We start from the raw sequence: 22,566 nt of genomic DNA on the forward strand, positions 1-22,566 counted from the left end.
ATTTAAATAACGAAGTGAAGCTTCAGAAAAACATTTCTTCTAAAAACCTTGGTGATTGAGGTGCTATGGACACTCAGACTGCAGCTTACAGTGTTGCAGTTGAATATTGTAGTCTTTTCTGCTGTTAAAGCTCATTAAGCTCATTAAGCTTATTTTCGGATGCAAGTAGACTATATTCTGAAGCCTGAGCTTTTACTATTAAAACTCTGATTTTGGGCTCAGTAGTTGAAACCAGTTGATTTCACTACTTTGTAATGTTTCTGAGACACTGCTCTCCTATTTAGCTCACCATTAATATTTAATTAATATTAAGTATCTCTCTACTGGTTAGCCCTCCCAAACGATTAAAGATATTTCAGTTCCTCCAAAAGAACTTAGAAAATTTTGCAGTAATCTTTGGTCTTGCGATGTGGAAGAAGAAAGTAAAGATCACCCTTTCTGTACGTAGTGCAAGCCGGTTTTGAAAAACTTGATGTATTTCAGGTTTTATTCTTTGTCATTCAAGTTGCAGGCTAGTGAAGCCCTAAGGAACAGCAGCCATAGTTGCACAGCTGCTGATTTATTGCAAGCCAAGCAACAGATACTTTCACATCAGCAACAGTTAGAAGAACAAGAATGTCTGCTGAAGAATTATCAGAAAAAGAATGAAGAATTTGAAGATCAGATTACATGTCTTCAAGAGAAAATTACAAGATATGAAATGGTATGTTCCTTACTACAAAGATCTCTTTTCAGGATTTTGTAGTTCCTTTGAAATATAAGGGCCAAAGCACAGATAATGAGTGTGCTGCATAAAATGCATATGAAGTTTTTAAGACTGTTTCTGTTAACTAACACATAAGATGTGTATAACTTTAAACTGAAAATTTTATGTCACTTTTGTGTATTATGTTTTAAAAAGTTGCAGAAATATATACAGCAGGATATAAAACTTTACTGTATGTTAGAATGCCTTCATTGAATGACATTGTTTTAGGGAAAAAAAAATTAAATTACCTGTTTGAGCAATCTTTTCTGTCTTAAGGAGCGAAGAAATTTTTCTCTTCATGTACTTTTTTATATTATCCTTCATGAAAAACATTTTAAAAGCACGTAAAAATTTAAATGTTGTTAAAAGTTATAAGAGACACTGGGGGTGGGGGAGGCAGTGAGGAGTGGGAAGGAGAAGGGAAATGATGATGCAGGTGAGGTAGGGATTCTCATTTATTCCAAGGGTACAGAAAACCTCCAAATCAGGTCAACAAGTAATTTATTTTTTATCAATGATCACTAGCATTCTAAAAAAGGCCGAATAGCCAAATCTGTAAATGTTCTTACATGTTCAGATAATTAACTAAAAGTATGAACATGGTTTTGCTCCTTTTTTAAAGGAAAAACAAAAAAACGAGGGAGAAGATTTGAGTAAAATACAAGAAAAAGAAGCATTAATTGAAGAGCTGGAAGCAAAACTTGGGGAAGAAGAAAAAAATTCACTTCAGCTTATGGAAAAACTATCAGATGTCAGTAAATTACTTGAAGAATCGAAAGAAGAGATTTTACTAAAGAACCAACAGATAAGTAATATGAGAGTTGAACTTGCCACCTACAAGCAGAAAGAAAGACAATGTTCTGATGAAATAAAACAGTTAATGGGAACTGTGGAAGAATTGCAGAAACGATGTTATAAAGACAGCCAGTCTGAAGCTGACATTGTGCAAAGAATGGAATTAGAAACACAAAGGAGGCTGGCACAACTTCAGGCTGAATTAGATGAAATGCACGGCCAGCAGATTGTACAAATGAAGCAAGAATTAATTAAGCAACATGCGGTGGAAATAGAGCAGCGTCTTTTGCAACAAAAAGTAGAATTGGAGAAAACTTCAAGTCTGTCTTTGAATGAGAATGTTAATACAGATCAAATGCATTTAATGAATATTAAAATTAATGAATTGAATGTGAAATTGCAAGATGCTGATAAGGAAAGGGAAAAAATAAAGCAAGAATTGTCACAACAGATGGAAATAATTTCAGCAGAGAAGTCTCTTCAGCAAACTAGAATTGAAGATCTTCTCCAAGAACTGAATTTTTCAAGAGAACAGGTTCAAAGGGCCAAGCAAACTATAGTGGATATGGAATGCAAATTAAATGAAACTGAAAAGTACCAGTTTGTGATTGAAGATTTAAAAACTCAGCTGGCTTCTGCCTCTGAATTTAGGAAGGATTTGGAATTAAAACATGAGGCAGAAGTCACAAATTACAAAATTAAACTGGAAATGCTAGAAAGGGAGAAGGATGCAGTTTTGGACAGAATGGCAGAATCTCAAGAAGCAGAATTAGAGAGACTGAGAACAAAACTTCTGTTTAGTCATGAAGAGGAACTTTCCAGACTTAAAGAAGACTTAAAAAATGAGCACATGGTAAATATGGAAAGCCTTAAACATAACTTGAACATGCACCATAAACAGCAGTTAGATGAGGTACAAAATGAAATGAGTCAAAAGATAGAGGCCATGCAATATGAAAAGGACAACTTAATCACAAAGCAAAATCAGTTGATATTAGAGATTACAAACCTGAAAGATTTGCAGCAGTCTATTGTAAATTCGAAATCTGAAGAAATGACACTTCAAATCCATGAACTGCAGAAGGAGATTGAAGTGCTTAGGCAAGAGGAAAAAGAGAAGGGTACCCTTGAACAAGAAATTCAAGAGCTACAACTTAAAACTGAATTGATGCAGGAACAAATGAGGGAGAGAGAGGATAGCCTTCAAAAAAAATGTTCAGAACTGGAAACACAAAATAATGTTCTTAAGGGGAAAAATGAAACTCTGGAAGAGAAATTAAAAAGTATGTTGGTAAGCTCTGAAGAAAACATAATTTGTAACAGTAGTGCCAGCTCTGAGACAGAAGTTTTGGACTTGCAAAAAAGAATCGAAAAGCTGATTACTGAAAAAGAGCAACTTAAAAACCAAAACAGTCAACTCCAAGAGGATAGTGAAAGGCAAAAGAGTGCCTTTTCATTTACTGAGAAAAAACTTGAAGCTAATTATAAAGAGCTGCAGAAACAATGTGCAACTCTGCTGAAGGCAAAAACGGAGTTAGAAGAAAACAAGATGAAGCAGGAAGCCGAATATAAAAGCAAACTCAAAGTTTTGAATGAAAAACTTCACCACTTACAAAGTAATAGACCAGTTATATATAAAACTAAAACTTGTGGTTTTGAAGGAAGTAAAGAAATCAAGGTGTCCAGGGCAGACACATTTGAGGCTGGAGAAGTTGTTGAGAAAGATGCAACAGAACTAATGGAAAAGCTTGAGGTTACTCAGCGGGAGAAACTGGAATTGTCCCTGAGACTTTCTGATCTCTCTGAACAATTAAAGTCAAGGGATAGTGAAATTTGTCATTTAAATGAAAAAGTCAAATCCTTAAAAGATGAGAAAGAGCAAATTCTAGCAAAGTGTAAAGAACTAGAAGTCATACATAGCCGTGCTCACAAAGGAAATAGTAGAAGTAATGACCCTAAGACAAAATGCTCTAAAGGAAAATCTCTAAAGACTGCTACTACAGCATCTGAAAATAGAAATAAACCCCCTGGTCCAAGGAGTAAAGCTGATGAAGGAATAAATGTAAGGGAAAATCTAGGTTCAGGTAAAGATAGGAGTCATGAGGTAGCAAAAAGAAAGGAGGTCCAGCAAGTGCTGAAACCAGAACAGCAGTCTCTCGTAGAACATTTGCCTGGGATGCCAGACAGGCTCACAGATGAAACATCATTAATAGCCATTACACAGAGTGAAAATAATAATCTTCAGCAGCAAGTGGATGCCTTAAAATCAGAACAGGTATGTTACATAAAACAGTATAGAAAATTATTTGCCTATGAGAATTTGTAGGAGCTCGCACTTGGAAATTTGCATCATATTTTTCCTGCTGGCTGCTTTGAAGTACAGGTGTGTGTCGTGTGTGTGTGCATGTCACTGTGGCCAGGAGTTGAAAGTGGTTACATGAATGACTGTAATTATAATTCTGGTCCATGTGGATGAGGATGGTATTTTTCAATGAAAGAAATACTCTTTCCCTTACATTTAATTAACAACAAGAACAAAAGATAAAGTGAAGATGACTAGAGCACTTCATATTTTGATGTAGTGTTTCACTTCCCTGAGGGCAAAACTTATTCAGGAGGTAAGTTTTTATTCTGTGATTAGCTTTTCAGTACTTTAGGTGCTCATTCAAACAATGTAAAAAATAATGAAACTTCATCTCATCTTTGTTCAAACTTTTGAAATATCAAACTTACGAAATACTAATATTACATTATCAAAATTTTTGTGTTTATGTGGTTATCACTTCTTAAGAAATGTATCTGGAAGTGAGCATGAGGAATAATAAGTCTATAAGTTTTGCTGGAGCAATTTTGCTTGTAATTTTTGGTATTGTAACTGAATTGCAGGCAATATAAAAAGGATTGTTATTTTGTTAAAACTTAATTTTCCAAATTGTGTATGTTTAAATTTACCCTAATGCACACTGTGTGTGCAGCATTCTGTTCAACACATTATTAATCTCAGAAATTTGCAAACATGGGACTTTCTGTTCTCTTACTTGTCACTTTTTATAAAATGTGTCTTTTTATTCAAAGACTGATTTACAGCTACAAATGGAAGCACAGCGGATTTGCCTATCCCTGGTTTATTCAGCTCATGTAGACCAGGTTCGTGAGTACTTGAAAGCAGAAAAAGAAAGTGCACTTTGCAGTCTGAAAGAGGAACTTGTTCACAGTCATCTACAAGAGGTGAATGATCTTAAAAAAATGCATCAGGTGGAACTCCAGACCTTGAAAGTTCAGCAAACAGGTAACTTGACCAAAATTATGAGTGAAAATCTTCATATAAGAAACAGTGTCTTAAAAAAATCTGACAAAACAAACAAGCACAAGAGTTTGTGCATGTAGCTGTCCAATAAATTGTTTTTATAGAACACTTTGAAGTGGTTGTGTACCAAATTGTTTACCCATTACATGTAGTCTATTACTGAGGGAACTTAAAAAAATATATAAAAAATAAGGAATAAAAAGTATTACAACTTGTTGTTTTCTATTTGTATTAGCTCAATTAATTTTAAAGGACTATATAATAGATTGACCTGTAAGGTGAAATAATGAGTAAATGTATCAGCAAAATATTGTCAGCCTTGTTCTCTTCTCTGTTCTTTGAATTCCTGCATTGACTCCCTGCCCATGTTAAGTAAACTTTGCTACTACTTTTTGCCTCAGTGAGCTTTTATGTTATCATGATGGTTTTCTATCCCTGCTTTTACTGTCATCCCATGATTTGCTCTTGGGTAAATTTTTAGCATTAAGTTCTTTGCCCTCCAGTATGTTTCTGTAGTTGTATCTTTCTGCAGGCCACTAACACACAAAGCCATTTCTTATCTCTTGCTACTCTTGAACGTGCAGCTCAACCATAATAATTGAATCTATCCATGTCTTTGAACAAGAAAGAGGGGAACAAAAAATTGTGTTTTTCTAAAAACTGAAGAGGCAGTCTCACTGAGGCAGGAAATTAGGCTTTTGAAAAGTTGTTTTGCATCTAGTGTTTAAAAATAATATGAATAATTTGTATTCATAGATGATGACATGAAATCTACACAAAGACTTATAGAAAAACTCAATGAAGCTGTAACTGAGGAATGTTCCAGGCTTGCTCAGGTAAGAGTTAACAAATAGGCTTTTTATAAAATGGAAATTTTGGAAACAAAAAATTATGTGTACAGAGAATCCTCATTTTTTTCTACATTATTTTTACAGCGTTTTTTTGCAGCTTTTCTCTTTGCATTGATCTCAAAATAGAGACTAATAAACCTGAGCTTCCAAAATAGCATTGCAAGGGGGTTTGGGTTTTTTTTCCCCTAAATTCACTTATGTCCTTGTCTAGACAATTCTTTTGTCTTTGTACCTAATCTTTATCTTCTAGCTAATGTTTATCTCATCTGTATTAGTTTGGAAGTATTTTTTTTCTTTCTCTCTGTCTCTGGCTTTTTTTGATTTATAACAGTCTGATATCACACACATATTGATGCACAGGTCATCAGCTCTCCTATCTATAATAAGATAGTAATTTCTTTCTTAGCTGCACGTCACATTAAAAGGGGCAGAAAAGAAGAATTTTCTGTCCAACCTATATTAATTTATTTTTTGTCTATCAGTGTCTCCCCCCAGTGGATCAAAGCCTTTTAATGTCCAAAACAGTCTGTTAGCATCTCACCTAATGAGACCCTTCGCTTAACAGGTTTGCTGAGACGGGCAGGACATTCGATACCTTTTTATGTATGGACTGCACTTAATAGTGGTAGAAAAACCCCTCAGCAGGTTTCTCCTATGAGTTATTTTACCGTCGATGAAACTGTCAGCACCTAAAAATGGACTCAGTCTAACAGTTCATGAAATAACACATTTATTAATACAAATTTGTGGGAGTTTATGCAGTTTGTTGTGTCTGGAATAGGGTCCAACTGCAAAAGCACACTTAAACTATGTAAGAATAAAGCCAAGCGCAGGCACACACACTAAAGCAAAATCAACTTACAGAGATATAAAGCAACTTAAAAAGAATAAGTAAGGCAGAAAAAAATACACATGGTAAAGCAAAAGCAACTTACAATGAAGTAATAAGTAAAAATTTTAAAATACTGTGGAGCAAAAGTAAAATTAGTATATATGTACAAATCAGTCACTCACCCCAAAGTGTCCCGAGAAGGTGGAGGGAGAGGAAGGGTAGCCCATCATTACCTCTGCAGAGTTGATGGAACTTCTCACCGATTTTTGCTTGGCTCCAATCTCTTTTTATACCTTTTTTCTTCAGTTTGAGTGGCTATAGTCAATAAACTAATTTTGGGGTGGCCCAAGGGTCCACTTCGTGAGTTCCTTGCAGCTAGGATGTTCAGGGGGGGAAAAAAAGGCCATATCATTCCATATCGCTCCCTTCCTAGTTTTTAGTCCTTTTATCAGTTTCTGGGAATGTCTCTCCAGGTGCAGGGGTTTTCCAGGAACCATCAGGTTTTTTTTCTCCTTTTGTATAGCCTTTCTATCACCTTACGCTGCAGCGTATCTTTCAAAGACTTAAAACTGTCTCGAAATCTAACAAAATTGCTGTCTATATTGTTTTCAGTAACTAAATGTTATAGTCAACAACTGAAGCATATTTTTAGTCTCTGTTCTAGTATCTGCCAACAATAATACTTTATTGCCATATTTTTTTTTGGTAGACTATAAGTAATCAATGGCTCTTTCAGGTACTTTTTGACCAGGAATCAAATTACTTATTAAACTTACTTCTAGATAAATTAAGCTGCTTTATTAACTCATTATAAGCCATGGTTTTCCATTCTGAAATGGATGAGGTCTGTGGTTTGGCTGGTTTTTTTCTTCTTTGCTGGACTTTATTCAACACCTTTTCAGGAAAGTGGATAGCAGAATGTTTTTACTTGAGATCCAACATAGGAGAGATTAAGCAGGACTCCACGATAGTTAACAGAAAGTAGCAACTGAATGAGAGTTTTTGGCATTAGTTGTTTCACAGCTGTGAAAAAGGCGGCTGATCTGTGTGATTCCATGTTGAGCTTTTGGAGAAATTATGATTTTTTTATTTTGTAAATTGAATTTGGTATCTGTTGAGTCTGAAATCTTAAAAATAAAGCACTGTGTGCTCTGAGCAAACTGTTTCTTTTTAGGTGTCATTTATCTTCAGAAATTATGTGGTTGTCTTCTATTTGTCTGCCCACTGTGAATATGGCAGCTGTTCTGTTGACCACATAGCACCAACAAACATGAGGCATTCTGTTCACGACTTGGTTTTCTTATGCCATACCCTTTTATCCAATTTGTTCAGCACTTAAAGAACAAGAGGAGCCATAATCTCTAAAAAGATACAAATTTCTGCCATAGGGAATGCTGCTTCTAAGTCAAATTGCTGCTTATGAGAATGCAACATTTACAATGTAAATTTCCTTTCCACGTTAATGAAGGAGCCTTTCTTTGCAAGATTTCAATACTTGGCAGTTCCAAATTAAATAATGATTTGAAAATGTGTGCATTTATGTTTCAGCTGAAAAGTCTTTTCATATTCATTCGCTTTTTCAGAAGCTTTAAAGATTGTCTAGGTTCTTATGATTCAACAGAACATCTATGCCATCATTTTCACTGAAGTTAATACTCACAAGATACTATTTTCCTACCACTATTTTTCTTACTTTCTTTGTGAATTGTGATTGATAAATTAATAAAAAACTCTTTACTTTTTTCTTTGTTTCATTTGTTGTGCAGGTTTTGTGTGGCAATCAGAATGAACATTCTTCAGCTGCTGTAGAAGCTGGTGATACGGACCAGGAAATTTGCAGTAGACCTGCTGTTGTGAAAGAAAAACTGAGTGTAGAATTACCAATACACAGAGGTCAAGCTCAAGGTAATGACATTGTACTATCATGCTGGTTAAAAGTACTGATTTCAAGTATTTCAGTCTGACAAATTTGCCATTAGTTGTTCACATGCTAATTTGTGTGCTTTAATAGAGGCTTTAGAGATTTCATCATTATTCTGAAATGCTCTTATTTTTTATTATGGATATTTTCTTACAATGTTTTCATTATAGTGGACTTTGGTGTAAAAAAGTGTTTGTTTGGGGTTTTTCTCCTTCTCCTTTTGTAGAAGAAGCTAGCAGCTGTATCAAAAAAATACATATATTACAAAACATATAAAAATACATCCTAAATCTGGAAGGGCCTTCACCTGTATCAATAATGTAGTGTTTATCAGACAGTTCTTCAGGGGAGAAACTGTGAACAAATCGTGTATTAAAACTTATGGTAAAATGTTATGGGTTTTTTTTTTTTCCTTTTTTTAAAGTCCCTGGTTCTTTGTGCAATTTAACTGTGCAAGAACGTATGGATGTGCTTCTACACAAGATAATGGACGAATACAGCAGGCTGAAAGCACTTCAAACACAGCTGATGAAGGATTGTAAACAGGTAAACTTTTGTAGCATTTAACTACATGAGCATCTGAATTTTCTTCATTTCATGAATTACAGAATCATAGAATCACAGAATATGCTGAGTTGGAAGGGACCTACAAGGATCACTGTGTCCACCTCCTGGCCCTGCACCCATTCCCCAGAGTCACATCATGTGCCCAAGAGTATCATCCAAATGCTTCTTGAACACTGTCAGGCTTGGTGCTGTGAGCACTTCCCTGGGGAGCCTGTTACAGTGCCCAACCATCTTTTGGGGTGAAGAACCTTTCTCTAATATCCAGCCTAAACCTCCTTTGACATAACTTCAAGCCATTCCCTTGGGTCCTCTCACAGGTCACCACAGAAAAGAGATCAGTGCCTGCCCCTCCTCTTCCCCTCACAAGGAAGTTGTAACAGCAGTGAGGTCTCCCCTCAGTCTCCTCCTGGCTGAACAGACCAAGTGACCTCACCCACTCCTCATACAGCTTCCCCTCAAGGCCCTTCACCATCTTTTTTGCCCTCCTTTGGACCCTCTCTGATAGCTTAATGTCCTTCTTGCAGTCACCAAAACTGCACACAATATTCAGGGTGAGGCTGAACCAGTGCAGAGTAGAGTGGGACAATCCGCTTCCTCAACCCTCTGGATGAGTGAGGAATGTGTTTGAAATTGTCTTTCTTATATGTTTTTAATTGCAGTTAAAATTTTTACTAGACAAATTGTTCTTAATTGCATTAACTTCATTATTTTTTAGGTCAAAGAACCATGGCTATCCTCTTCAGAAAGGCAGAAAGAAGAGGAACCTATCCATCTGGAAACAAGAAAAGAAAGTCTGAGGATTCCTTCACAGAGTCTAATGGGTAAAAAGATACATATGCTGTTTTTAATGTATGTTTATTCAGAGAGAGAGAAAAGGCAATGACTTTGAATTTTAACTGATTTATGGCTTACTACAGCTTGAAGAACATGAGAGATCTTTGCAGATTTCGGAGTACAGTAGTCAGATTTTCTTCATTCTCTAAAATATTTCAGAATTGTATTCTGTGAAATAGCTTTGGTTTAATCTTTTTCAGTGTAAAGTTCTGTTACCCATATCAAATATAATCTTGCAAAATGGAAGATAAGGTTATTCTTCGTTACGGAAAACTAATTGATAGGATTTCAGAAATTTTTTTTTAACTACATTAATTATTCAGTCCATCACTGCTAAATACTTGTGAGAAAGTTAATTCAATGTAATTTCTTTCCTCCTCACCCCCGTTCAAATAACCTACATGTAGATCCTACAATTCAAGAGTACTGTTCGAAGGAGATAGGGAACCTTAAGAAACAACTTGAGGAACAGCATGCTCAAGAACTGGAACACCTCCGGTCCTATTTCCAACAGCAGCTGAAAGAAAGTGAAGAGAGGTACGCTACAGAGATTGCCCACATGCAGGATAAGCTTCAGAGTGCTGAGTTGTCATCTGACCACACAAGGTATTCAACAGGTTTTTAATGCATATATTTTTGCACTGTATACAAAAAATGTTTCAAATAATCATTCCTGTAAAGCTTCAGAATTTGAGAAATTCTTTATAACCCCATCGCTCCTCTGTGGTTCTGTTCCTTCAAGAGTTGTTAAGAGTCTTACAAAGAAATGACATAAATATTGCAAATTAAGTAGTGCAACATTTATAGTTAATAGAAGAAGATTTGATAATTGAAATAATGTGTAATGTAATTTCATATATATAAGCTTTATAGCAGTAATTTCAAAACTTCAACCCAACAGATGACATTTAATCCTCGAAACTCCAGGCACTATATTTTTCATCTAAAGACATTTTGTATAGACATTGTTGCCCGAAATAAGTGATTTTCTAGAATGATTTGTAGCAATAAACTTTGTGCTGAAGCTTTTATGCACTTAACACATTTTATTTTTCACCAAGTCATGGGCCATGAAATACTGATTTCTTTTATTTTATTATTAATATTATTATTATTTCCCCTCTCTGCTTTTTCTACCTTTTTAGTGTAGCTACAGATTCAGAAAGAAAACTAAAAGAAGTCTTCAGGAAAATAAAGTGTACGGAAAATCTTCATCCGAAAAGAACAGATAAAGCACTGGAGGTATCGTATAACTCATTTGACAGCTAATATACATATGATTGATAAAATTTAGATACTTTGGGTTCTAGGATGAAATTGAAATATGGGCTGGAAATGATGAGCGATAAAACTTGCTTTATTGGTTGTGGGTTTAATTTTATTGATTTATTGTGGTTTATTTTATCTTTGAAACAAGACATTTAGGTTGGGCTGCACCTTACTAAAGTGGAAGAGAGATTTCTTCAGGAATCTTTAAAATTTTATGACTTTTCTTTAAACACTAGTTATGAAAGAAGAGCAACTTAAGTGAAGTCCTGGTACTTTTGAAGTATAGGCTGCACAGTTTGGGAGAAATTTTAATAAAGTAATCTGAAAGAATTTAAGAGACCAAATGCAAATGGGAAATAGCCTATGCATTCCTCTCCTGGCAGTGCTGGAAACCTGGCTCAAAAATTCTGCATTTTGCAAAATAGTGATGCTGTTTCATACTGAGATCTGTGCTTGCTGGCCTGGTTTCATTGCATTTGACAATTCAAATAGTGCTGGAAGAAGAGTTGTTGCAAACTCAACTTTTAAAATTCATCTTGAAGCAAAAACAAGGCCAAGTCTTTTACCCAGTTCTTTTGTGTCATAGTACAAAATTACATGATTTGTATGAAAGCCTAATTGAGGGAAAAATGTCAGATTGAAACTTGAAATTGTGAAATAAAATCACAAATACATGATCTGAGATTTCATGTTTTTCTTACAGCTTGGTAGGGAGATTGAAATGCAGAATGATCTGGATGTTGTTCAATTACTAGAAAAGCAGTACCAAGAAAGATTAGAAGAAGAAGTAGCAAAGGTATTATTTTTAATTTATTACTTTAAAATACGTTTTAAAAATACTGTCATTTTTCATTTACCATTTCTGACAATTCAGGCAGTTGCAATAATGTATGCTGATTTTTGTATTATTTATTTACAAGGAATTGTTTCATTTGAATTCTGAATGGGAAAGTAAAAAAAAAAAACCTTGTGAAACACTTTGGGGTTTTTTAGCTGTCTGTCCTATTCACAACTCATAATTTCTGTTCATGTGGTGGTAGTGTTTTGGTGTGGTGGTAGTGTTTTGCTTTAAAACTTCAAAGAAGATACACAACATGCAAGCATGTTCCATACTAGAGTTACTTAGAAAATACAAAGGCTTAGAGAGTGAATTTCTTGCTAATAAATGCTTAACAGCTGGTCAGTTCAAAAGATTTTGCACTTGACAGTTCCACACTATTTTCTGGTCATATTTTGTTGTGCATTTCAATATATTGTGTAAAATACATTGTTTTTCTTTGGATCCAGTGACTTTCTCTAAAACACGAAAAGTAAGATTATAATTTTATAGTTAGAGTATATTAATTCGTTTGTGGATTTACTTACTTTTTGGCTTGCAGAAAAGTTTCCACTTCGCAGAATGAAAAATTATTTCTGCTTTCGTTATTCGTGTCTAAATAAAAATTCAAATTAACATAAATTAAAGACGGGGGTTGGGGGGTGGAAAAAGGAAAACTTATTAAAAAGGTTTGTAATCAGAGCTAAGAAGAATGTTATATCCAGCACAGGGTGATGACATTTATTTAAGGAATCCACATTTCTGGAGTAAAAGTTCCGTTTCTCTTATCTGCTGCCAAGGAAACCCTTCTTTAAGGGGAAACGAATTATATGGTTGGCTGTTGTGTTTTGTTAGGAGCTGTTTAAGTTCAAAAGACAAACTCACAAGGGAGAGTTAGACGTTTTCTTTTCAAGTGTAACACTTCTGTATTTATTATACTATTTTTTCCACCCTTTTTGTAGCTTATGCTATAAACAATTGTATTCTGAATCTAGAAAAGAATTGCTCACATGGTTGGAAAAGTTGTTTATTTGTAGTAGAAGCAATACAGAAGTTACCAGCCCGTTGTTACTGCAACTTCAGCTAGTTAATGCCAGCAGTTTCTTTCTGGTCAAGTAAAATTCCTGTGCTGACTATCAAGCACATGGCACTGCTTTTTTTATACAGCCAGAAATTCCATGTCAGGCAAACTTCTGCAAAGGATCCTTGATTAAAGAAAGCTTAGCACAGCTGCTCTTATGTCAGTATGTGAGGACCTTTTAAAATCACCTAATAGGATCTTTTTTAGGAAGAACTGGATAATTCTGTGCTAAATAGTCTATTGTAACTGAAAATAGCGTCATAGGTTATTAAACTGAAATACTCATGTCTATATTTTAAGATGTGATTGTTTATGTGACTGACAAGGTATCTCTATTCTTTTACCTTTCTGTTTTCCTCTGAAAAAAAAATGCAATTATAGCTCAGAACTTTTAGTAGTTATATTTATATTATTGGTGGTCATTAATGAGATTTCTTCAGCAACAGGAGATGCTGTGAAATGTAAACTAATACAGACTTCCCTAATTTATTCAGGTAATTGTGTCAATGAGTGTAGCATTTGCCAAACAGACCGAATTGTCTGGAATTGCTAGGCAGAAGGAAGAAGAAGCACCAACACAGATTGTACATAAAGAGGCAATACATCTTGAAATGAAAAAGCAACATGGTGAAGAAGAAGTTGACAGCCCTCTTAGAAAAGCAACAGAAAAAGGCAGCAAGCATGAAGGAGAATTGAAATCACTTTGCAAGGAACTCAGTGAAGAGTCTGGAGAGATCAACTCACTTGGAGAACAGCATCACTCTAATAGCAGCCCTGATTGCATACCAGGACAGACCACACATAAATCAGTGACTTCTGAAGAACTTTTTTCCCATGTCAAAGGTCTTACAGGAGAAGAAACAACGGTAAGTGTAAAAAAAAAAATATTGGCAATGTGCAACACTATGTCTGGATAATCTTTCCAATGGGTATACAGTCCATTTCAATGAGAAAATGGCAAACAAATAAATTAAGATGAAAATTCCATTTAAATATTTCTCTTTCCCTTTCAAAGGGTTGACAATGTCAGCTCTAAATTATCTACCCTTCTTTTCTGTGTGCTATGCCTGAGGAAAGGAATATGACACTGGTTACATGAAAATGGGTCATTCCATTCATGGATAAAACTGTATTGCAGACAATAAGTGGTTTAAAGACTTTTTGTAAACTAGGTTATATTCTAGTGTTTTTGTACGTGAAACATATTAAAAATATGTGCCTAAACAGTTTGAGTCCCTTGTGATAAAGGATATCAGCTGAACACAAAAATTATAAAAGTAATATATAAAGCATATATTTAGCATTTCACAAACATGGGGAGGAGGTTAGTTGGAATAAATAAAGTAAAAGGCAGTCATAAAAAGCTTAAGTTATTATAAAAAACTTGTCTTTTAAATGGAGAATAATTCTAAGCCTGAGCCTTCCAAGAAGCAGGCAACACAGTAATGTTTCCGTGATAATTACTTTTATTTGTGAAAGTATTTTCTAAAATTTATTTAAATATTTACTAGAAGTGGTTGTTGAACATAAATAAAATGCTAAAATAGCTCCCATATTTCAGCGCTACGTTGAGATGACAGCATCAGACATAGAAACGTCCAGTCAGCTGTTGTTATATGAGGAACGTTTGGAAGACATGCGACAGGAGCTGGTGCGGCAATATCAGGAACATCAACAGGCAACGGAATTGTTGAGACAGGGGCACATGCAGCAAATGGAACGTCAGAAAGAAAATCAAGATCAACTCTTAGCAGAGCTTGAGAGTCTTAAAGTGCAATTAGCTGAGGTAATGTGCAGTTTGACTCAGTGAGTTAACATGGGTTAACAAAGGGACATCGACAGGCAGATTTGTATTTATTTGTACTTTTGAATCTACTTTTTGAGAGAGATTGAGAGAACTGCACATATTTACTATGTGCATGCATACACACCTGTGTGCACACACGTACCTGTTTGTGTGTGTGTGTATATACAAACACAGATGTGTATGTGTTTGTAGAAGACCAATCTCTTTAATCAAAGCTCTGTCAGAGGTGGGTCAATTTGGACTTCTGTAAATCTGGAGAAAACCTGCAGTGCTGCATAGTGACCAGAAGAGAGAGTAAGTGAGGGTGGTATGTTGTCAATTATGCCACCTGGCCCTGTGCAGGATGCAGGCTAGCAGCCATTTTCATCAGTGAAGCCACCAGCCACGGCTAAGAAATACTATAAAATTCTTCATTTTTCCTCATTCCTACTTGAACAGTACCAGTGGCTTCCTGTAACAATGTATTTTGGCTTCCCACCCCCCCCCCAATTCTGGGAAATAAGTCTTTACCGCCTCTAGAATGAAACAAAATCTGTGGGGCTTGTGGGGAAGCATCAGTATTTCTTTGCCTTTTTAAGTTTAACTTGCTGTCACTCAGTATCTATTCAAAGCCTGCAGTAGGTATGCTCATGAAATTCATTAGTTTGTCCTAATTATGAAGTCTTCAAAAATAATGTAATTTATATACATATCTTTCAAACATGTATATAAATACATCCCTTGGAAGACAAAGTTAACAGAATTCAAAAGAATTCGTCTTGCTCTGATTTAATTTCAACAATGTAACATTACCAAAATGCACATAAAGATAGTAATCAGTGAATTCTGATATTCTTTGCTATCAATGTGGTGTTTCAGACCTTTTCCTAACATGGTTCTGCTCTGCTTAAGTTTGGGCTCAAGGAGCTGGGGATTCTAGAAAGGCAGTCACTTTTATCTCCGGATCCTTTTCAGCAATGGCAGATGTCTGTTTCTCCCAGCTGCTTTGTAGGTGTCATAGAATCATTTAAACCAATAATCTTTCCTTTCAATATATATATACTTTCTCCTTTTACCTTTTTTTCAATTTGTGACTACATCTTTGTCAGGGGCTGCAGATTCCTGAAGCTGATACAAATCATTAAGTAGAACTTACCTGCTGGCTTTTTTTTCCAATTTTTAATGCCAATGATGCCAAGTTTTAATGCTGAGTTCATAAGAACTGCATAGGAATGTATGCCTTGCGTTTAAGCCAGGAGCACTTTTAGCTCTTCTAAAAAAGAGTACGTGCAGGCTTTTTATAAAAAAAGTTCTCATTTTTTTCTTCTGCAAAACTTATCATAGTATGTAATACCCAGAAATTCCCACCAGTTTGCATTATGACCTTCGTGTTTCCTAAAGAGCATAAAAATGGTACAAAAATCTTGAAGAAGGTTTAAGTATTTATTAGCTGTATTCCATTCTAGAAAGCTTTCAGTGTTTTTCTAATGATTTAAAGAGATGAACTGAAATTTCATTGTGCAAAATATGTAAAAAATTAAAAGTGACAGGACTCACTGTACTCAGAAGCTTAAAAAATTGTGTGTGCCTCTGTAACTCCTCTTTCTTAGCGTGTCTCAATGGAGAATGACAGCCTGGTTGCAGAGAGAGAGAGAATGCTTTTAGAAGAACTGGAATCATTAAAACAACATTCTGTACCCGGAAAAGAGAGGCTGCTTTGTGAGCTACAAAACAGCAGCACACAGACAGAGGTAAATATGGACTTTGACTTTCTTGGCAGCTGTGGCATGTAAAACCAGTAAGATTCCTTTTCGCTGCTACTCTTTTAATGTAATATATTTTCTAAAAGGTGTTGGGTATTGCTGGAACAGAGCAGGTTTAAGATCCGAGAGGTGATAATGGTAGACATAGCTTTTTTACTTCAGGTAAACAGAAGCTAGTTGAACAGCTTAAAGGTGGGGATTATTACTACAGCTGTTTGCTCAGGTAAACTCACATTTTCATATTGCTATAGCAACACCAACAGAAAATACAACAACAATTTTATCAGTGTAGCAAAGTTCTTTCTAATTGACCCTTCCTTGGATTTCCTGGTTTTGTTTTGTTAATGTTTTAGTTAATTTTTCCTCATCGGAAGAGTATTTCTTGGTTTCTTGAATAAGCAAAAGCTTATTAAAAAACCCCCCAGAACTAATTTAGGTTTAAAATTTCATATTCAACTGCATGTAAGAAGAATATGTTGATTCTGACATGACAGGATTTCTGTCCTTTTTGTCTTCTCTCCCTCTGCCAAAACTTACTCAGAATGAGAATGAAAACCAAAACGTGAGAGAACAGATCTTTGAGCATGAAGACGGGGGAAGAAAGCCTGATGATGAAACACCTTCAGCTCTTCTTTCTAAAGAAAGGTGCTTAGAACTGATAGGAAAACATTATTTTTGTTCAATTTTGATAATCATGTTCTTGCTGTTAATATTTATGAGCTTTATTCTGACTGATGATAATGGACATCTTTTGTTCTAGATAATCATATTTCTAAGCTTACATATTTTAGGTTTAATAAGTTTTTATTTTTTATTAAGTGTAATGATGTAATGGCATAGAGGACAAGAAAAATATTTTACTATGTATTTCATATTACACTCATGTAAAATCATAAACATTTATACACATGTATTTGTATACACATTTTATGTACATATGTGAAATAAGTTTTATATGAATATGATTGTTGTATTTCATAATCCCATTTGATTATTCTGTAGCTTTTCTGATCTGTGTAGAGGAACAATCTTCTTACTTGCCACTTGGAGAAAAGATTGAGTTTATAATGAATACGAGGCAAAATTAGACCTCTGCTTATAAAGAATAACTAGATAAAACACTGAGATAAAAGTAGAAATATTGATAAAATTTTTTTGCAGATTTTGTGTAAAGAACTGACTTTTAACACAAATGTGTGTTTAATATTTACATGTTGTGGGGTTTAGTCTTAAAAAGAAATCTTGGTCTACCGTTTCAACTGCAAATCTTTTCTGGTTGCAAGGGTGTATAAGGGAAAAAACACACTTTGAAAGCAGAGAAAAATCAAAGGACTGATTAGTTTCTGTCCTGCAGGCATGTTTTTCAGAAGGCTAATGAAAAACTCATGAAGATTCTTTTAGAAGTTGTGAAGACAACTGTGGCAATGGAGGAGACAATTGGTCAACATGTTCTTGGGCTACTGGATCGGTCTGGGAAAGTCCAGCCATCTAAACCAGCTGGATGGGACACAGAAACAGAGGAGTCAATAAAACCCTGTATCCGTGTGGGGTATGAAAAAGGTACTGGTTGTATGGTTTTATATTTCAAAATAAATGTCATTTGCATACTTTTATTATAAATTTAAATAACCTTAATTTTGAAAGTTCTAGTCAAACTTTTTTTTAAAAAAACAATCCCCTATTTGTCATTTGAATGCATTTGATATCCCTACTTAAGAGACATTTTGGGAGTTGCCTAGGTCATGCCCCAAGCCAAGTACGACTCATGTCTAGAGTCCTGTTGCAAAGCCTGCAGTAGAATTGGAAAGTGATTGAGAAATACAAAAATAAGTATGCTCCTGTTGAAGGAGACAAAGACAAGGAAACTTCTTTCCATGTCATCTTCCACCAGCTTCCACCAGCCTTCCTCTGGATGTGCGGGGAGTGGGAACTACTGTCAAAGCTGTATCTCTACTGGTGCACTTGCTGTATGTAGATATGTTGGTGGTCACTGAGGCCACCTGGCATAGGACAAGCCTATATATATGTGCTTGTGTACTTCCTTAGCCTCCTACAGAGGTGGTTGCATGCAAATAGCCTTTCAGAAACTGTTCCAAAAACTCACAAGCTGCCAAGACTTGCCCATCAGCTGTTTTCAGGAGTGCTAGTTGACACAAGCCTTAAAGGAGCATTTTGGTGGTGTAGTTAGTTGTTATGAGTGTTTAAGAACTCTCATAGGGTCTGTTTATTTTCTTGTGATTGCAGTAGAATAGTGTCTGTCCATTTCTCCACTGTGCTACAGTAGATGCTCGATCATATTGCCGTTTAGGTACCATTAAGGTTGTTCACATTCAGCCTGGATCACCCTGGGGAGGGAATGTGCAACAGATTGGTTCAGCCTGAAACATTATACATCTGGATTTGCCTGGAATTTTAACTACCATGAATGAGAAAAAGAACTGGAAGTCAAATACTATATTTCATTATTAAGAAAGTATCTACTACAGGGTAATAAGACAACTGGCAAATGAAGGTGAACTTTACCTCTTTCATTCAAAATCTATATTATTGATTCCCTCTGGCTTTAAATATAGGTCACATTAAGCCTTGGGACAAGTTGAGAAAGGTTATATGAATTTGTAGCACAATGACATCTCTTTCAGTTGATTACTCAAAAGGTTATCTATCTGTGGTGAAATGTGAAAAGTTGTAGTCTAAAAATTCTTGAATTTTTCAAGTTAACAGCACTTTTGTGCTTGTACTGCTCTTTCACTATAAAAAAAAAAAACAAACCTGTAACTTTTGTTTTCTGCACATTTCACTGTATTTATTATGAGGAAAATTATCTGTTGAAAATTCAGGCTTTTGAGGCTTTGCCTTTTCCCCCAAATAGTAGATTGGATAACTAAGCTTGTGGCCTTCATTTTTGATACTTATCCTTGAGAACATTTGCTACTAACCATACTTGAAGGAATTACTTTTTCAAAATGAAGCATTTTTGCACTTTACTTTGTGGTAGGAAATAAATAGAGTTTGCTTATGTTAAAGTAGCTAAAACTATGTTCAGCCACTAGCAACTATTTTCCACACAGTCTCCTAACCCAATGATAAAAGCCTCAAAGTCTACCATCACCCCCTTTTGTTTTTTGAGGTGGTCGTAAATTTTATGTAAACCCTATTTTAAATGAGTTTTCAATGTTAAAAGCATCAATTTAGAAATATTGTATTCCCTTTGTATAGTCTGAGGTGATGTGATTTTCACAAACTACATTGCCCAAAGAGAGAAAAACTCATTCTGGTTATGAAGGCCGTGATCACAGGCTGTCACAGTTACATGTATCATGTATTACCTGGTGCATTGACGCTTACCTCATGCCTATTTAAAGAACACGTACTGTTGCTTTTCACCCTCATTATCATTTGCTGAGCATATTGCTTCCTTTTCTCAGGTAATGGATACATAAGTGTATGTTCAAAGTGCTAATATGGGATTGCTGCCCTTCACTGCTCTCAGAAGTGCCTGCTGGGCACATTTGGAGATGTTAGCAATGCACAGTACATGCATTGGCTTTTTGCCTGCTCCTGCACAGCAATGTGTGTACTTGTATGTGTCATTAATTATTGTCATTAACAATTCTTAATGTGTATTACTTGCATTACATGTATGTAGGAAAACACAGTTAGAAAGTACTTTTATTTGCTATATTGGCTTATTCCTGCCTTTCATAGTGCCACTGTCTAATCACAGAATGTGCCTTGTAGTAGAAATGAATTGTTAATTTCTTGCTAAGTCTTCTGATGAAAGAGTACTCTTTCTAAGTAGACGGGAACTCTATTCCATTCTGCTCGTGATGAAGGTTGACTGTTTTAAATCTTGTCTTTGCTATTTAGTGTATTTTGAAGAGGTATGTAAAATGTCAGTATTCTGTAACAAAGCAGTATGTCTGTTATTGTAATGCACCTCCTTGGGATAGAGCAGCATTCGAGCTGTCCACATGCCAGTTGTTTATTCCAGGTTACTTTTTGATGTTTCCTTACATTCAGAAATCTAAAATTCCAAGCTTGCAGTAGCTATAATGGATGAATGTATAGTTTATAATATATCTTTGGGATTGTATTCGCAGTTCTCCTTTTCTTCTCTCAAAATTATGTGGCAGCATCCTTGCTGCCACTGGGGTGAGCCAGCCATAATAGTGGTTTTATTATTTCATCAGCTAAAGTATCTGATCCTTCTTCAGAGGGAATTAGATGACAAATTCAATGTTATGTTTTCAGCAGTGGGGCTGATGTAACTCATTTCCTATAGGGACACTAAATGGCCTGAGGGGACATAACCTTTTAACACTTTTCCCCCATTGTTTTGTGGAAGTAAGAACTAGGTATACACTACTTTTTTTTAACCTGTGCATGTTATTGTATTTTCTAATACCCAGCCAAACAGATCTTCCTTTTCAATTAGTTAGGAAATCTGTAGGAATAAATTCACAACAATAAAAATCTAATAATAAAATAGTAAAATAATATGTTTGTTAGAGTGAATGCTCTCTGACCTTCTGAACGTAATCCATGTTTATTGACAAACAGAATTCAGCTTACTGTTTTTTGCTGAGTTTCAGCATTTTTTAAAGCAGAATCATTAAGGTCACATACTTATAACCACACCTGCTTTATAGATCATGTAGAAGTTTATCTGGGACCTTACCTAGGTTATCGGCAAGCACAGGATTTTATTTCTAGCAGAGTGAGTAAGGTTCAAATTTCAGTCATAAAACATATAATTTGAAGTGAACAGCATTTGTACAAAGTAATCTGACGAGTTAATTACTTCTGCAAATTTGAGCCAGGAATCATCATGCCAGCGCCAGCACTTCTCCTCCCTCTGTTGCACCTTGAGTAGAGGGACTGCAGTAACGTAGAGGCCTGTGCATTTATGGTATTTCTTGAGCATTAAACCCTCTTACCTACTTTCTGAGTTCCTTGTTTCTGAGCAGCATGTCAGGAACAAGGTAGTAAATGGCTTTATACGCTAAACTGCCACAAAACTGACCTTTTGTTTTCAGCTTGTAATTCCTAAACTTAATTCCTCAGAGGAATCGCATAAGTAAACTGATATATTGGCTCTGCATGATGCAGTATGTGTATTGCTTCGTAAATGTCGGTTGACAGCTCATAAACAACTTCTGTATTTGAAACTTCTGAGTGAGCACTGTAGAATTAGTCACTTTTCTTAAGATTTAGCCAGCCATGACATCTGACGTGCTGAAGTGCAAGCTCCATGGCAAAGGAAACAATATGAACCTTTGTTTTTTGTTTTTAGTGTCTTTTGGGTTTTTTTTCTGTTACAAGGAGAGAGTTTACACAAAGAGATGACAGTTTTATTTGGAGGACAGAGAATTTGATTTCAGCTCTGTTGGGGTGGGAGATTGAACAGCATTGTAAGGATGAACAAAATGGGAATTAGATATTCAGCTGCCAGGGGTGGTTAATGAGACTGGACAACATTTCTATTTCTTGCTTCCATCATTGAAAATCTTCTGGAAAGATGCTGCATTAAGATGCTGTGTACTAAGACCATTTTGAGAGGAAAAAGATACAGAGAATTTCACTTTGCAGTTAGGAAGACATTTAATGTGAATTCATGTTTTCAAGTGTCACTTTGTAGAAATTGTAATCTGGGTATCGACATTTATCATTTGCCACTGATTTTTCTTTCTGAGTTGCCAATCCCAAAGTATAGACAGAATTATTACAAGTTTTTTGTACATTTGATACTTTTTTGTTTTCCTTTGTTATCTTTGAAACTAGTAAACATTCCATTTGCCACATTGTACTCTAGGTGACAGCTTTACTTTCCTCATTTTTTATAGTTAGGTTTCAGGTAAATTATGATGATGTGTTGTGAGACATTTTGTATAAAAAGATTATATTTTAACATTGATTTATTTGTATTTATCCAGAAGAAAAAGGAAGCAAATTACAAAAGAACTGTCATAAGCAAAACAGGAATTTAAAGTCT

General features: G+C 35.3%; 1 protein-coding gene across 7 annotated transcripts in view; it reads left to right on the plus strand.

Annotated features, from left to right (window-relative positions):
• Positions 1-22,566, plus strand: part of AKAP9 (A-kinase anchoring protein 9) — a 116,540-nt gene that overhangs the window by 47,891 nt on the left and 46,083 nt on the right. For all 7 annotated transcript variants that reach the window (XM_027893196.1, XM_027893199.1, XM_027893197.1 and 4 more), the window contains 15 exons: positions 506-703; positions 1,371-3,818; positions 4,619-4,832; positions 5,607-5,686; positions 8,300-8,438; positions 8,879-9,000; positions 9,737-9,842; positions 10,263-10,461; positions 11,001-11,097; positions 11,828-11,920; positions 13,517-13,888; positions 14,584-14,808; positions 16,419-16,559; positions 17,113-17,216; positions 17,926-18,131. In XM_027893196.1, coding sequence (XP_027748997.1) covers positions 506-703; positions 1,371-3,818; positions 4,619-4,832; positions 5,607-5,686; positions 8,300-8,438; positions 8,879-9,000; positions 9,737-9,842; positions 10,263-10,461; positions 11,001-11,097; positions 11,828-11,920; positions 13,517-13,888; positions 14,584-14,808; positions 16,419-16,559; positions 17,113-17,216; positions 17,926-18,131 — 4,744 coding nt within the window. The remainder of the gene's footprint in view (positions 1-505; positions 704-1,370; positions 3,819-4,618; positions 4,833-5,606; positions 5,687-8,299; positions 8,439-8,878; positions 9,001-9,736; positions 9,843-10,262; positions 10,462-11,000; positions 11,098-11,827; positions 11,921-13,516; positions 13,889-14,583; positions 14,809-16,418; positions 16,560-17,112; positions 17,217-17,925; positions 18,132-22,566) is intronic.

Source organism: Empidonax traillii, unplaced genomic scaffold (assembly GCF_003031625.1).
Source record: "Empidonax traillii isolate 1590-97213 ecotype Southwest subspecies unplaced genomic scaffold, ASM303162v1 scaffold384:size1533304, whole genome shotgun sequence".
Taxonomy (NCBI): Eukaryota; Metazoa; Chordata; class Aves; order Passeriformes; family Tyrannidae; genus Empidonax; species Empidonax traillii.